Source organism: Dipodomys spectabilis, unplaced genomic scaffold, assembly GCF_019054845.1.
Source record: "Dipodomys spectabilis isolate Male_0828 unplaced genomic scaffold, ASM1905484v1 ptg000002l, whole genome shotgun sequence".
Taxonomy (NCBI): Eukaryota; Metazoa; Chordata; class Mammalia; order Rodentia; family Heteromyidae; genus Dipodomys; species Dipodomys spectabilis.
Genome location: NW_024870679.1, coordinates 51,887,235 through 51,903,278, shown reverse-complemented (window position 1 = coordinate 51,903,278; position 16,044 = coordinate 51,887,235). Strand labels below are relative to the sequence as shown.

The window sequence follows — 16,044 nt, the reverse complement described above, 5'->3', positions numbered from 1 at the left end:
GGCTTTGAACCATGATCTTAAGATCTCAGCCTCCTGAGTAGCTAGGATAACAGGCGTGAGCCACCGGCGCCCGGCTTCCAAATTGTTATTTTAGCTTTTACTCATATCATTCATTGTATTTTTGTGTAAGTCTGCAATACTCTTTCAGTTCTCAGTGTTGCTTCCTGACCAATGCATCAAATTCTATCTTCAAATTCTTGGTGTATAGAATTTATATCCTTAGATTGATTTTTTTTTTTTTTTTTTTTTTTTGGTTGATCGTGGGTCTTGAACTCTGGGTCTGGGTGCTGTCCCTACGCTTTTCAGCTCAAGGCTAGCGCTCTACCACTTTGATCCATAGTGCCATTTCCTGGTTCCTGGTGGTTAATTGGAGATAATAATCTCATGGACTTTTCCTGCCTGGGTGGGCTTTGAACCAGGATCCTCAGATCTCATCCTCCTGAGTAGCTAGGATTACAAGCATGAGCCACTGGTACCTGGCAGATTGATTCTTTTATGTGAAGCACTTTTGGGAAATACATTTCTATTTATGACTAATGTTTTCTTCCAGGATTATTTGAATTCTTCAATATTTTGTATTTCCTGGGATATGCTTTGTTAGATGTAATGTTATTATTATTTTTTTTGATGTCTTATTCTTATGGCCTAGTCTGCTGAAACCTGACTCTGATAATGTAAGAGCTCATTCACCTTAACACTTTTGTTGTTGTTTTTGTTGGTTGTGGGGCTTGAATTCTGGGCTTGGGCACTGTCCCTGCGCTCTTCAGCTCAAGGCTAGAGCTCTACCACTTGAGCCACAGTGCCACTTCCAGTTTTCTGGTGGTTAATTGGCAATCAGAGTCTCACGTACTTTCCTGCCCGGGCTGGCTTTGAACCATGATCCTCAGATCTCAGCCTCCTTAGTAGCTAGGATTACAGGTATGAGCCACCGGTGCCCGGCTTCATCTTAACACTTTTTATCTTAGCATAATTACTTTGTATTCTCTAGCCTAAAATTTGAGAACAGTATGATGTGTTCTCATCTTTGTAGCCTGAAGCAGGAGGGTGATGGAACACAGATTCACTAGGGCTGATGTCCTCCTGGCTTGGTAACTTTTGCTCTGATCTCTTTTTAGAGCCTGTTACTGATGTTGAATCAAGGCCTGCTTAACTAATTAGCTAAAGGTATATACCACTAATATGGACTTTGGTTACCATTATATTCTGTGACAAAGTGTTGAACCTTTCTACCTTGAATGAGAGTCCTGTAAGGACCCCAGGCCCTTGTGCTCTAACACTTGATTACATGACAGCCCTGATAATCATGATCTTGTTGAACTATGCCAGCTTCAATAGGAATGAAAAAAAATCAGTGTTTTTTATTGAAGGAAAAAAAAATCATTGAGGGTGAATTTTTATTTGCTGATTACCAAGTGTGTCTTATATTTATAGAAATATGTCTTTTCAGTATTATTTCAGAATTAACATTCTTTTTTTAAAATATTGCTTCAGGAGTATCTGACTTTAATCTTCGTGTTGCATTGCAAACACTTTTGAAGGAGTACTGTGAGGTATGCAAATCTCCCAAAGAGAATAAATTCTGTAGTTTTCTGCAGACATCTAAGGTTCGACCACGGAAGAAAGCAAGAAAGTACCTATATGCTGTAGGTGAGAAACTTTAAGAGAGTGATAGTAATAGGAATTATGTTTATTTTCAGAATAAAAACTTTTTAATAGTTTGTTGTTTTTTTCTGTGCCTGTTAAAGTCTGCAGGTGTGTTTGTGAGTATTTAATCTATCATTCGGATTTATAAGTTGCATTTATATTAAAGAAACATTGAAGCTTCTTTTTGTTTTTAATTTAAAAGCATTAAACTAGATCAATATTTAATATGTAGAGTACAAGATTGTCCATTTCCTTCTCTTTGTATATAATGGTAGATTTTGTATAAATGTTTATTGCAGTTTATAATTACATCTTATTTTATGTATAATTTCATATATAGTATGACATATATATATATATATATATATATAAATATATAGGTTTGAGGAGTATGCTAATTTTTTTTTTTTGGTCAGCCGTGGGGCCTGAACTTAGGGCTTGGGTGCTGTTCCTGCACTCTTCAGCTCAAGGCTAGCTCTCTACCACTTTGATCCATAGCACCAGTTCTGGTTTTCTGGTGGTTAATTGGAGATAAGAGTCTCATAGACTTTTCCTGCCTTGGTTGGCTTTGAACCAGGATCGTCAGTCGTGGGCTTGAGCTCTGGACCTGGGCGCTGTCCCTCAGCTCTTCAGCTCAAGGCGAGCACTCTACAACTTGAGCCACAGCACCACTTCCAGCTTTTTCTGCTTATGTGGTTCTGAGGAATTGAACCCAGGGCCTGATGCATGCGAGGCAAGCATTGTACCACTGAGATACCTTTCTAGCCCCAACCCACTAATTTTAATTGGAAGTGAAAATAATGAGATATAGACATATAATTAGTACCTTGATTTATATTTCATCTAACTTTCTGTTATACTGCAAACCAGATAAAACACAGATAACCTTACTGCATATAAACCATAAACTTATAAGACTTGGCATATTTAAGAATAATATATATATATGGGGCTGGGAAGATGGCTCAGTGGTAGAGTGCTTGCCTTGCATGCATGGGGGCCTGGGTTCGACTCCTCAGCATCACATAAGCAGAAAAAGCTGGAAGTGGCACTGTGGCTCAAGTGGTAGAGTACTAGCTTTGAGCTGAAGAGCTGAGGGACAGCACCCAGGCCCAGAGTTCAGGGCCACGACCAGCAAAAAAAAAAAAGAATAATATATATATATATATGCATACATACATATATAGATGGATATCCTTTATTTCTTAGAACAGTAGTTATACTGAACATTTAGGTACAAAAGGCTAGACTTCCCTCATTACTATTACTTTTCATTTGGCAGTAAGAGATTTGATGTGTACTTTTTCTGCTTCCTTTGTTTAGGTGGATACACACGGTTGCAGGGGGGTCGTTGGAGTGATAGCAGAGCCCTCAGCTGTGTAGAACGTTTTGATACCTTTAGCCAGTACTGGACCACTGTGTCTTCACTTCATCAGGCTCGATGTGGACTGGGAGTAGCAGTTCTGGGAGGGATGGTCTATGCTATTGGAGGTAATAAGAAAAATGTCTTATTTTTCCTTATTAGTCTGTTTGACAACATTTTGTGTTTGTGTGTGTCTTCTGCCTTCTCTCAACACTACTTGGTTACATTCTTATATGTCTTTTTTTTTTTTTTTTTTGGTTCCGGTTGTGGGTCTGAACTCTGGGCCTGGGCGCTATCCCTCAGCTCTTCAGCTCAAGGCTAGCGCTCTACCACTTCTGTATCTGACACTCTATCTTCCATTTCATTCACTCTGTTGACCGTGGCTTCTATTGTGGTTTGCATGGAGGAAATGGATCCCATTATGGATTCGATGTTGGTTCTTTTTTTTTTTTTTTTGGGTCCGGTTGTGGGGCCTGAACTCTGGGCCTGGACGCTGTCCCTCAGCTCTTCAGCTCAAGGCTAGCGCTCTACCACTTGAGCCACAGCGCCACTTCCGGCTTTTTTTCTTTTTGCTTATGTGGTGCTGAGGAATCGAACTCAGGGCCTCATGCATGCAAGGCAAGCACTCTACCACTGAGCCACCTTCCCAGCCCTCGATGTTGGTTCTTATAGTACTGATCTCACCTGTGAGATCAGTATGCATTACCTCTAATTTGGCGTTTATCTCACTTATTACTGAGGTTTGTGCAGCTTCTATTTTTGCATGCATCTTTTGTTTGATATCCTGTATCTCTTTTGATAGTTCGTCCTTGTGCTCTTTCAATTTCTGATCAATTTCTCGCTTTATTTCTTGAGTCATTGCCTCTAGCAACCCTTGGATGTAGCTTTTGTCTTCAATTCCTGCTTTGCTCCCACTGGGGCTCTCCCCTGCGTGGCTGCTGGCTTTTGAGGTGAGCTTGCTGCCCTGGGTGGTGGTAAACCTTGTAATTTTTCTCTGTGATTTTCGCATGGTGGTTCAGGAGACTAATCTGCAATTTTGTTTTGGTGTGTCTGTCTTTGCTTGGTTGCTGATTCTGTATTGGTAGAGAGTCTGTGCCTGATCTGGGTTCTGTTGGGAGCCTATTTCCAGCTGCTGGTCAGACCTACTTAGGATTCTCGGCTCTCTGCTGTAGATCGCTGGCAATTCTCGCCTTTGCTTGTGTTTGCTCCTACGGGTGCTCTTGGGAAGATCAGATGCTCTAGATGCACTCTCCCAGATGCTGGAGTCTGCTATGGGCTCCTGATGTGTTTTTGTTTATTTGTTTTGGGCTGGTTGTGGGCTTGAACTCTAGGTTTGGGTGCTGTCCCTCAGCTCTTCAGCTCAAGGCTGGCACCCTACCACAGCACCACTTCTGACCCTTTTTGCTTTTGTGATGCTGAGGAATCAGATCCAGGGCCTCATACATCCAAGACTATCACTTTACTGCTGAGCCGCCTTATCAGCCTGAGTTCCAGCTTACAAATCAGGTGCTGGCGGCCTGTGTTGCCCAATTCCCAGCCTAGAGGATATGGGTGGGGTTTTGGTGGGGTTTGGGCTTCTCTTGTCCTGGGCCTCCAGGTCTTTTGTTGTCACAGGCGTGCTTCCCAGGGGGTGCTGTTCCCTGTTCCTCTCCCCTCTGCTGAGGCATATGCTCAGCTTTTGACTTCAGTTGGGAGGAGTTGGTTGTGTTGTTCAGGCGCCGGATCCCCGGGCCTGGTTCCGGCCCCACCTGGAGCGCGCTCGTTGGGCCTGTGCTGCTGTGTATACCACCTAGGTTATGCAGCCTGGGGTACACAGTTCAAATTTCTTCTACTGTTGGTTGTCTTGACCCAGGGGCGCTGTTCCTGGCTTGGGCATTTAAGCTCCCTTCCAGGGGCGCTCTTGCTCTATCCTGGCCAGCGGAGTGTGCTCTACGGGCTGGTGGAGCTCTCGAACAGTTCCCAGTTTTAGTGGGTCCTGTGGTCGGGTGTTGGGGTAGGGAGTCTGGGTCAGGGTCTGGGGATTCCCTCCAGCTCTGGTCTCCCTTGAGGGATACACTGTCCCCTGTGGGGTACTCACCCTGGAGCTAGTTGATTCTGTGTGGTGTAGGTTGTCAGTTGCTGTTGCAATCCGAGTTCAGTTGGGGTGGTTGTGGGCTGGGCTGGGCGGTGGTGGCTCTGTGTGATTCTTTTCTGTCTCTGCCTCTATCGAAGCTGTCAGGTCCACAGTGTCCACGTTCAGGCGGCTTCTGCGCGGGTGATCTGCAGGCAGCCCCCTGTGCCTCTGGGACCCGGGCGCCCCAGCTGGGTCTTTGCGATCGGGCGGATCTGGTGCCTCAGGCGGCTTCGGCTTTGGCGGGATGAAGCCTCTCTGCTCAGGTGGAGAGTGAGGGGTGGGGGTGGGATCTTCGTGGAGACTCCCGGCTGGTAGGTTTCTCTGTTCGTGGCGATCAGCTGGTCTGCAAACCGGTACCTCAGGCGGCTTCTGCGTGGGTGATCTGCAGGCAGCCCCCTGTGTCTCTGGGGCTCCGACAGCCCCCGCCGGGCCGGCTGGCCGTGGCTTGGCGCGTTGCCTCGCGGCCAGTAAAGATTGGGGGAGGGGTCTTCGCTCTTCTCTGTTCTGAAATTCTTCTTTTCCTCTCTTTCTTTTTTGTTATTTTCCACCTCCTGTTTTTCTCTGAGTGTTCGTCTTTTTGTTGTCGGTCTCTTGGGGGAGATTAAGCGTTGGAACTCGAACTCTCTTTTTGGTTGGGGAGAGCTGTGGCGTTTCCCTACTGCCCCGTCGCCATCTTGGTCCCCCCTTCCGCGCTCTACCATTTGAGCCACAGCGCCACTTCTGGCTTTTTTCTTTTTGCTTATGTGGTGCTGAGGAATCGAACCCAGGGCCTCGAGCATGTAAGGCAAGCGCTCTACCACTGAGCCACCTTCCCAGCCCCTCTTATATGTCTTATATCATATTGATAAGTGTTGTTTGATATTCATAAATACAGAATTGTTCAATAAATAAATATTTATGGAAGGAGAAAGGGAAAAGAACACAAGTTGAATGTTTTACACTAGAGTAATCCTGTGGTTTATCCCAAGATGGAATACTTACGTGCTCCTTTCATGAAAAATTTCAAAAAAATGTATGAAACAGCTATCTACTTCATTTTTACCTGAATGTCCAATATGTACTTCAAACTTTAACCTGTCTAAACTAAAGTAGTCAATTTCCTCAGATTTTTTTTTTTTTGGCCAGTTGTAGGGCCTGGATTCTGGGCCTGAGCGCTATCCCTGAGCTCTTCAGCTGAAGGCTAGCACTCTACCACTTGAGCCACAGCACCACTTCCGGCTTTTTTCTTTTTTTTTTTTTTTTTTGTGGTTGTAGGGCCTGAACTCTGGGCCTGGGCGCTGTCCCTCATCTCTTCAGCTCAAGGCTAACGCTCTACCACTTGAGCCATAGCACCACTTCCGGCTTTTTTCTGCTTATGTGGTGCTGAGGAATTGAACCCAGGGCCTCAGGCATGCAAGGCAAGCACTCTACCACTAAGCCACCTTCCCAGCCCCTCCCAGGCTGACTTTGAACCACAATCCTCATATCTCAGTCTCTGGTGTAGCTCGGATTACAAGCATGAGCCTCATGCCGGGTTATACATATACTTCATTTAAAAATTTTGTTTTAAGCTAGGCGCTGGTGGCTCACGCCTGTAATCCTAGCTACTCAGGAGGCTGAGATCTGAGGATCGTGGTTCAAAGCCAGCCCGGGCAGGAGAGACCGTGAGACTCCTATCTCCAATAAACCACCAGAAAACCAGAAGTGGCGCTGTGGCTCAAGTGGTAGAGCGCTAGCCTTGAGCTGAAGAGCTGAGGGACAGCGCCCAGGCCCAGAGTTCAAGTCCCACGACAGGACCCAAAATAAAAACCAAAACAAATAAAAACCAAAACAGAAATGCTGGTATTTGGGCTGGGAAGGTGGCTCAGTGGTAGAGTGCTTGCCTTGCATGCATGAGGCCCTGGGTTCGATTCCTCAGCACCACATAAGCAAAAAGAAAAAAAGCTAGAAGTAGCATTGTGGCTCAAGTGGTAGAGCACTAGCCTTGAGCTGAAGAGCTGAGGGACAGCGCCCAGGCCCAGAGTTCAGGCATCACAACCGGACCCAAAAAAACAAAACAACAAAAAACAACAACAACAAAAAAGAAATGCTGGTATTTGATGTCAGAGCCTCATGCCTGCTAGGCATGCCCAACCCTTTGTTATTTTTCAGTTAGTGTCTCATCACTTTCGCTCAGTCCAGCATTTGATTGAAATCCACTTAACTGTAGCCTTCTATGCCTCACTGCACTTGGCTTATCGATTGCTAGCTTTTTTTTTTTTTGGTTGTATGGCTTGAACTCTGGGCCTGGGAACTGTCCCTCAGCTCTTAAGCTCAAGGCTAGCGCTTTACCACTTGAGCCACAGTGCTACTTCCCAGTTTTCTGGTGGTTAATTGGAGATTAGAGTCTTGCGGATTTACCTGCACGGGCTAGCTTTGAACCGCAATCCTCAGATCTCAGCCTCCTGAGTAGCTAGGGTTACATGCATGAGCCACTGGCACCTGGCAATTGCTAACTTTTTGTCTAGTGTATCCTTGAGGTAAGTCCTTTATATCTTCCCCTTCAAGTAGCTGAGATCATAGGCTTCATTGTTTTGATAAGGTTTTATTGTTTTTGCCATTCATATTTATGTCTGAGATATACCTAGATGACTTGAGTTTTTATGGATATTATGAAGTAGGGAACCAATTTCATTTTCCCCCTTATAAACAATCAATTATCATAACATAAAATACTTGTTTCCTTAGTGTTCTGTGGTAACCCTCACGTTCATGGCTCAGTTCTTAGATTTCTTTTCAGTTCTATTAGTTTCTCTGTCTGTCCCTATCTTTTTTTTTTTTTTTTTTTTTGGTCATGAGGCTTGAACTCTGGGCCTGGGCATTGTCCCCCAGCTCTTCACCTCAAGGCTAGCGCTCTACCACTTGAGCCATAGCACCACTTCCAGTTTTCTGAGAGGTTTATTGGAGATAAGAGGCTCATGGACTTTCCTGCCTGAGCTGGCTTTGGACTGCAGTCCTCACATCTCAGCCTCCTGAGTAGCTAGGATTACAGGCCTGAGCCACCAGCACTCTGCTGTCTGTCCCTATCTTAATTATTCTGTGTCTATTATAAGTTTTTCCAATATGACAAGGTTGTTTCTCAATTTCTTTATTATCCTTTTCTAGTAATTGCTTGGCTATTTTGATTCTTGGTGCTTTTATATGAATTTTAGAATCTTTGTAAAATCTGTTTAAATATTAATTTTGGCCAAGCACCAGTGGCTCACACCTGTAATCCTTGCTACTTAGGAGGCTGAGATCTGAGAATCTTGGTTCAGAGCTAGTAGAGCAGAAAAATCCATGAGACTCTTATTTCCAATTAACCATCAGAAAACCAGAAGTGGTGCTGTGGCTCAAAGTGGTAGAGGGCTTGTCTTGAGCTGAAGAGCTCAGGGATAGCACCCAGGCCCAGAGTTCAAGCCCCACAACCAACTTGAAAAAAAAAAAATGGGGGGAGGCTTTGGAATTATATTAAATCTATGCATCAATTTAGAAATAATTATATTTACATTGATTATTATAATTCATGAACCTATCATCTCTTATTTTATTTATTTGTTCCTGAATTTAAAACTTTATCTAAATAAAGTTTAAAAAAAATTTTTTTTTGGGGGGGGTCTGGTTATGGGGCCTGACAGCTCTTCAGCTCAAGGCTAGTGCTCTACCACTTGAGCCACAGCACTACTTCCGGCTTTTTTCTTTTTGCTTATGTGGTGCTTGAGGAATTGAACCCAGGGCCTCAGGCATGCAAGAGAAGCGCTCTACCACTGAGTCACCTTCCCAGCCCCAAGTTTAAAATTTTTATTAATTGTAGTCTTGCAGTGTTTCGTTAAACTGACTTTTGGGGGGTCAGGTAGAGAGGATGTGGTGTCAGGAATTGAACCCAGGGCCAGGGCCTCATGCATGCTAAGCATGTACTCCTATCTCAGAGCTATACCTCCAGCCCCTAGACAATTTTTTTTTTTTTTTTCTGAGAAAGGATGGTATTATAAAGCTCAGCCTGCCAATTCTCCTACCTCAGCTCTCTGGGTGCGAGAATTACAAGCATTTTGGTATCATATCCAGCTATAGACTTTTTAGTATATTTAAAATTTCTATTTAAGTGGCATATATATATATATATTTTTTTTTTTTTTTTTTTTGGGTCCAGTCGTGGGGCCTGAACTCTGGGCCTGGGTGCTGTCCCTCAGCTCTTCAGCTCAAGGATAGCACTCTACCACTTGAGCCACAGCGCCACCTCCAGCTTTTTTCTTTTTGCTTATATGGTGCTGAGGAATTGAACCCAGGGCCTCAGGCATGCAAGGCAAGTGCTCTACCACTGAGCCACCTTCCCAGCCCTTAAGTGGTACATTTTTAAACTTCTATTTTCTTTTATTGCTATATAAAAATTATGATTACAGTAAAACTCACATTTTACCAGCGTCAACTACCCATAAAAATACCTGAAAAAAAAAAAAATTAAGCCAGGTGCCAGTGGCTCACGCCTGTAATTGTAGCTACTCAGGAGGCTGAGATCTGAGGATCATGGTTCAAAGCCATCTCCAGCAAGAAAGTCCATGAGACTCTTATCTCCAATTAACCACCAGAAAACCGGAAATGGCGTTGAGGTTCAAGTGGTAGAGCTCTCACCTTGCATTGAAGAGCGCAGGGACAGCGGCCAAGCCCAGAGTTCAAGCCCCACCACTGACAAAAACAAAGAAAAAATGTTAAAATGTTATGTCTTAAAGATTGTCTTAAAATGTCTTAAAGATTGTCATTCATTATTTGGGTGATAAAATTATAAATAAATGAGAGGAAAATTGTACCTTTGTACCATAAATGGGCTTTAATAAATGGTAATGCTATGGATTCAAAATAGTGTTTCATAGGCAAAGACTTTTAATGAATATTTTAAAATTAGGCAAAATGGTTGAATTTCTGAAAGCAAGGAATGCCACTAAATAGTATAAGATTTTGTTAAATACTAATAATGGTTTTGTTAGCATTACTAAGTCTTCCAATTTGTGTGTCTCCTATTTAAATTAGGTGAAAAAGATTCAATGATTTTTGACTGTACTGAATGCTATGATCCAGTTACAAAGCAGTGGACAACTGTAGCTTCAATGAATCAACCCCGCTGTGGTTTGGGAGTATGTGTGTCTTATGGAGCTATCTATGCTTTGGGTAATTATGCTGTTTAATTTAACATTAGCTAATATTATTAAAGTTCTTACTTTCTGGTTACTTTAGAAATGTTTCTTCGGGGCCAGGAATGTAGTTTAGTGATAGAGTGCTTGCCAGCATTCATGAAGCCCTGGGTTCTATCCCTCAGTACCATGTAAATAGAAAAAGCCAGAAGTGGTGCTGTGGCTCAAGTGGTAGAGTGCTAGCCTTGAGCAAAAGGAGCTCAAGGACAGTGTTCAGGCCCTGTGTTCAAGTCCCAGGAATGGCAAAAACAAAAACAAAAACCCAGAAAGCAAGTTTCTTCTATCCCATAAGAAATATGTGTTTTACTGGGTGCTGGTGGCTCACGCCTATAATTCTAGTGACTCAGGAGGCTGAGATCTGATGATTGATGTTTGATGGAAGCCCTGGCAGGAAAATCCGTGAGACTCTTACCTCCAATTAACCACCAGAAAACCAGAAGTGGAGCTGTGGCTCAAAGTGATTAGAGTGCTATTCTTGATCGAAAAAGCTTGGGGACAGCAGGCCCTGAATTCAAGCCCCACAACAACAACAACAAAAAAGAGATTGATTTATCCTATAAATATCCTTCTATTTGATTACAGGTGGATGGGTTGGAGCTGAGATAGGGAATACTATTGAACGTTTTGATCCTGATGAAAATAAATGGGAATTGGTTGGCAACATGGCTGTGTCACGCTACTACTTTGGTTGTTGTGAAATGCAAGGTAAGCACATTTATAAATAATTTTCCCTCTTCAATCCCCAGTACTACAAAAAATTGTTTTCCTTAATATGAATGTATTTTAAAAACTTGTATTTGAGCCTGTTATTTTACAACATTTGAATTGTTAGTATGAATGACTGATAGAAACACTATAGAAGTTCTGCCTTTTGCTTATTTTATTGACCTTTATTTCTGTATTTCTAAATTAGCTTATCCTAGTTATATGGATGAGGGGGGATTTTATTGTTATATCTTCACACATGTTTACACTGTGCTATAATGATTCCTACTTTATCACACTCCCTGACTCCTCTGGAAAAGTGACATCTCTTAACAGGTTTCCTTGTTTCATTTTCATAATTGCAAATAATCTATTTCAATAGTATTCAATTTCCTTTAAATTGATTTTTTGTGGTAATAAACAGAGCTATATTAAAGACACCACCTAGACAAATACCTGGCTAGCAAAATGAGCACTTGAGTTGTTATCCATTGCCATTTTTTTTCTCCTGAGTTAATTTTTCAAAGTAAGAACAGAGAATTAAAAAGCTTTTCATGGGTTCTACTTACAGACTTTCACTTTTAAAAAAAATTCTGGGGTTGGGAATGTGGTGTAGTAGAGTGCTTGCCTAGCATGCATGAAGCCCTAGATTTGATTCCTCAGTACCGCATAAATAGAGAAAGCTGGAAGTGGCACTGTGGGTGAAGTGGTAGAATTCTAGCCTTGAGCAAAAGCTCAGATAATTGCTCAAGCCTTGATTTCAAACCCCAGGATTGGCAAAATAAATAAATAAATAATTCAGTGCCATTCAATGTACATTTCAAATCCTCTGATTAAAATGCATGTTAAATGGTGAATAGAGCTGAGCATGCTAGCTCATACTGGTAATCCCGGCTACACAAGAGATATAGGTAGGAGTATCATGGTCTGAATCTGGCCCTGGGAAAAAAGGTGAAGCTGAAAAATACCTGAAAAGTTACTAAAGTGCTAAGTGCTGGTGGCTCACACCTAGTAATCCTAGTTTCTCAGCAGGCTGAGATCTGAGGATCAAGTTTCAAAACTAACCCAGGCAGGAAAATCTGTGAGATTCTTTTTTTGTTTGTTTGTTTGTTTTTTTGGGTCTGAACTCTGGGCCTGGGTGTTGTCCCTCAGCTCTTCAGCTCAAAGCTAGCACTCTACCACTTGAGCCACAGCACCACTTCCGGCTTTTTTCTTTTTGCTTATGTGGTGCTGAGGAATCGAACCCAGGGCCTCAGGCATGCAAGGCAAGCGCTCTACCACTGAGCCACCTTCCCAGCCCCTGTGAGATTCTTTTCTCCAATTAACTACTAAAAAATCCAGAAGTGGAGCTGTGGCTCAAGTGGTAGAGCACTAGCCTTGAACAAAAGAGCTCAGGGACAGCAACCAGGCCCTGGGTTTAAACCCCAGGACAGGCACAAAAAAAGAAAGAAGTTACTAAAGCATAAAGGGCTGGGTGTTTATGTGGACAAACACCTACCTAAAAAGTGTGAGGCCCTGACTTCAGACTCCAGTAGCAGATACACAAAAAAAGATGCATGGACATTATTTTGCCTATTGTAGTTTAAGAGTAGATAGATAGTAAGCACTATAAAATAGGAGCAGATTTCTGTTCAGGGTTGGAGAGAAAATTTATGTGTATATGTGGAAGAAGAAGAAAATATGCCCATTGTGTTCTGTTAGCTTTTGTTTCCAGCTTGGAGAGTACCATACCTTCTTCTGTTTCTACTAGTGTTTAAATGTTCAAATTATATAACCTGGATTTTATTATTTACCATTATGGTATTCTCTACTTCTATCATGGAGCTATATGGGAATTTTCAAAATATCTATTTCAACCCCTTTCATTTATAGTTGAATCTGAAGATTCAAATCATTTAAGAAGGAACTCTGAATTCATGCGTTTATACCTAGTGATCAATTCTGATATCTTAATCTATATAACTATTCTAATTTAAATTCTCTATTTTTTGTCTGCACAAGCAACATGTAGACTGTCACTAAAAAAGGCAGTGATGATCTGGGCAGGTGGCTCATTGGTAGAGTGCTTGCCTTACATGCATGAGGCTCTGGGTTCGATTCCTCAACACCACCTAAGCAGAAAAAGCTGGAAGTGGTGCCGTGGCCCAAGTGGTAGAATGCTAGCCTTGAGCTGAAGAGCTGAGGGATAGCACCCAGGCCCAGAGTTCAGGCCCCATGACCGGACCCCCCAAAAAATGATAATAATAATAATAATCTAGACAGAGTAGATATTTTTCTTTTAAATAATATTGCAAGTCCTGGAATTAAATATAATAATAAAACAGATCACAACTATTATTTTCATCACTGCATCTTATTTTCTCTAGCATCTGAACAAAAATATTCTGTTTCCAGGTTTAATTTATGTAATTGGGGGACTCAGCAATGAAGGAATAGAGCTTCGTTCTTGTGAAGTTTATGATCCACTTTCTAAGCGATGGTCTCCACTTCCTCCAATGGGAACCCGGAGAGCATATCTTGGGGTGGCAGCACTCAATGACTGCATCTATTCTATTGGTGGATGGAATGAAACACAAGATGCTCTTCATACTGTAGAAAAGTATTCCTTTGAAGAGGTAGGTTGAATAATTTCGAATGTTGTAACTGATTTCCTTTTAATTACCTTTATAAGTGATGTTCTTTGTCTTTTATTTATTTATTTTTTCTTTTGGGTCCGGTCGTGGGCCTGAACTCTGGGGCCTGGGCACTGTCCCTCAGCTCTTCAGTTCAAGGCTAGCACTCTACCACTTGAGCCACAGCACCACTTCCGGTTTTTTTTCTTTTTGCTTATGTGGTGCTGAGGGCCTCATGCATGCAAGGCAAGCGCTCTGTCACTGAGCCATCTTCCCAGCCCCTTATGATTTTGATCATTTTATGTTTTTTTCCTCTTTCTTTTCAAAGAGCCAACTCATTGATTTTTTTGTATTGATTGTCCAAATCTATTTTATTTATATTTTTATTATTAAGTCCTTCCTCCTGTTTATTTTGGGTTTTGCCCTTCTTTTTAGAAGTTGAGATGACTGATTATACATTCTCTATAATACATTTTTTTTTTTGGGTCCGGTTGTGGGGCCTGAACTCTGGGCCTGGGTGCTGTCCCTCAGCTCTTCAGCTCAAGGCTAGCGCTCTACCACTTGAGCCACAGAGCCACTTCCGGCTTTTTTCTTTTTGCTTATGTGGTGCTGAGGAATTGAACCCAGGGCCTCGAGCATGCAAGGCAAGCACTCTACCACTGAGCCACCTTCCCAGCCCCAATATAATACATTTTTTTGAGAGTATCTCACTTTTAAGCCAGACTAACCACAAACTTGAGATCCTTCTGCCTCTGCTTCCTAGATGCTGGGATTATATCTATATCTATCTATCTATCTATCTATCTATCTATCTATCTATCTATCTATCTATCTATATTACCATGCCTGACTGTAATACAATTATTTAAATCTGTAACTGTTCTTTGAACAGCACTTTAGCTATATTGTGCCAGTCATGGGGCTTGATCTCAGGGTCTGGGCCCTGACCCTGAGCTTTTTTTGCTCAAGTCTAGTACTCTATTGCTTTGGCTACAGCTCCACTTGTGGCTTATTGAAGGGTAAGAGTTTAATGGATTTTCCTGCCCAGGCTGGCTTTGAGCTATGATCCTCAAATCTCAGTTTCCTGAGTAGCTTGACCCAAATATTTTTTAATTTCTCTAGTAGTTTATTCTTTGACTAGTGGTTTATTAGAAGCATGTTTGGGACTGTGGTTATAGCTTAATAGTAAAGTACATACTTAGCAAATGTAAGACCCTAGGTTTTCCCTAGCACCAAAAAGAAAAAGAGATGTATTTAATTTACAGGTATGTGATTGATTTCACTTATTTTGTACTGCTTCTTCTTTTTTGGGTGGTTAGTTGGTTGTGGGACTTGAACTAAATAAAGTCCATTAGGTCAAGTTGGTTATTAAATCTAGTCCGATTTGTTGAACCATTGTGTCAGTTATTAAGAATGCTGATATCTTTGTATTGTCAAGCCTCATAGAATTCTCAAACTTCATAGACCATGATAATGACAGTTTGCCTTGTGAAGGTTAAAATGTGTTTGTGACTTTAACTAAGTACCACTCACTATTCCACAATTCTGTGGAATTAAAAAAAAATTTTTTTTTAAGTGAGAGAAGAGGGCTGGGAAGGTGGCTCAGTGGTAGAGCGCTTGCCTTGCATGCTTGAGGCCCTGGGTTCGATTCCTCAGCACCACATAGGCAAAAAGAAAAAAGCCGGAAGTGGTGCTGTGGCTCAAGTGGTAGAGCGCTAGCCTTGAGTTGAAGAGCTGAGGGACAGCACCCAGGCCCAGAGTTCAGGCCCCACGACCAGACCCAAAAAAATAAATAAATAAATAAAAGTGAGAGAAGAGATGGGTTAGGAGCGATGGGTAACAATGTTGTCAGACACTTTGTACTCATATACTCTTTTGTAGAACTTTGTACAACTAAAGATATAATAATAAAAAATGTAAAAAAAAAAAAAAGATAAAAAAACCAAACCAGAAAAAAAGAATGCTGATATCTCCATCTGTAATTAAGGATTTGTCTGTTTCTCCTTTGATTTATGTGTTGTTGTTTTTTTTGTTGTTGTTGTTTTTTGGGGGTTCGGTCTTGGGGCCTAACTCTGGGCCTGGGTGCTGTCCCTCAGCTCTTCAGCTCAAGGCTAGCGCTCTACCACTTTAACCAAAGCGCCACTTCCAGCTTTTTTCTTTTTGCTTATGTGGTGCTGAGGAATCGAACCCAGGGCCTCGTGCATGCAAGGCAAGTGCTCAACCACTGAGCCACCTTCTCAGCCCCTTGTTTTTGTTTTTTGTCTGTCCTGGGGCTTGAACTCTGGGCTTGGGGGCTGTCCCTCACTTCTTCAGCTCAAGGCTAGGACTCTACCACTTGAGCCACAGGGCCACTTCTGGTTTTCTGAGTTGTTTATTGGAGATAAGAGTCTCACAGACTTTCCTGCTCAGGCTGGCTTAGAATGT

The 16,044-nt window shown here is 42.2% G+C and overlaps 1 protein-coding gene across 2 annotated transcripts in view; it reads left to right on the top strand.

The window, feature by feature from the left end:
• The window catches only part of LOC122111198 (intracisternal A particle-promoted polypeptide), a 28,441-nt gene that overhangs the window by 8,977 nt on the left and 3,420 nt on the right, over nucleotides 1-16,044 (top strand). For both annotated transcript variants that reach the window (XM_042683928.1, XM_042683934.1), the window contains exons 4-8: nucleotides 1,492-1,647; nucleotides 2,968-3,135; nucleotides 10,143-10,280; nucleotides 10,886-11,008; nucleotides 13,403-13,623. In XM_042683928.1, coding sequence (XP_042539862.1) covers nucleotides 1,492-1,647; nucleotides 2,968-3,135; nucleotides 10,143-10,280; nucleotides 10,886-11,008; nucleotides 13,403-13,623 — 806 coding nt within the window. The remainder of the gene's footprint in view (nucleotides 1-1,491; nucleotides 1,648-2,967; nucleotides 3,136-10,142; nucleotides 10,281-10,885; nucleotides 11,009-13,402; nucleotides 13,624-16,044) is intronic.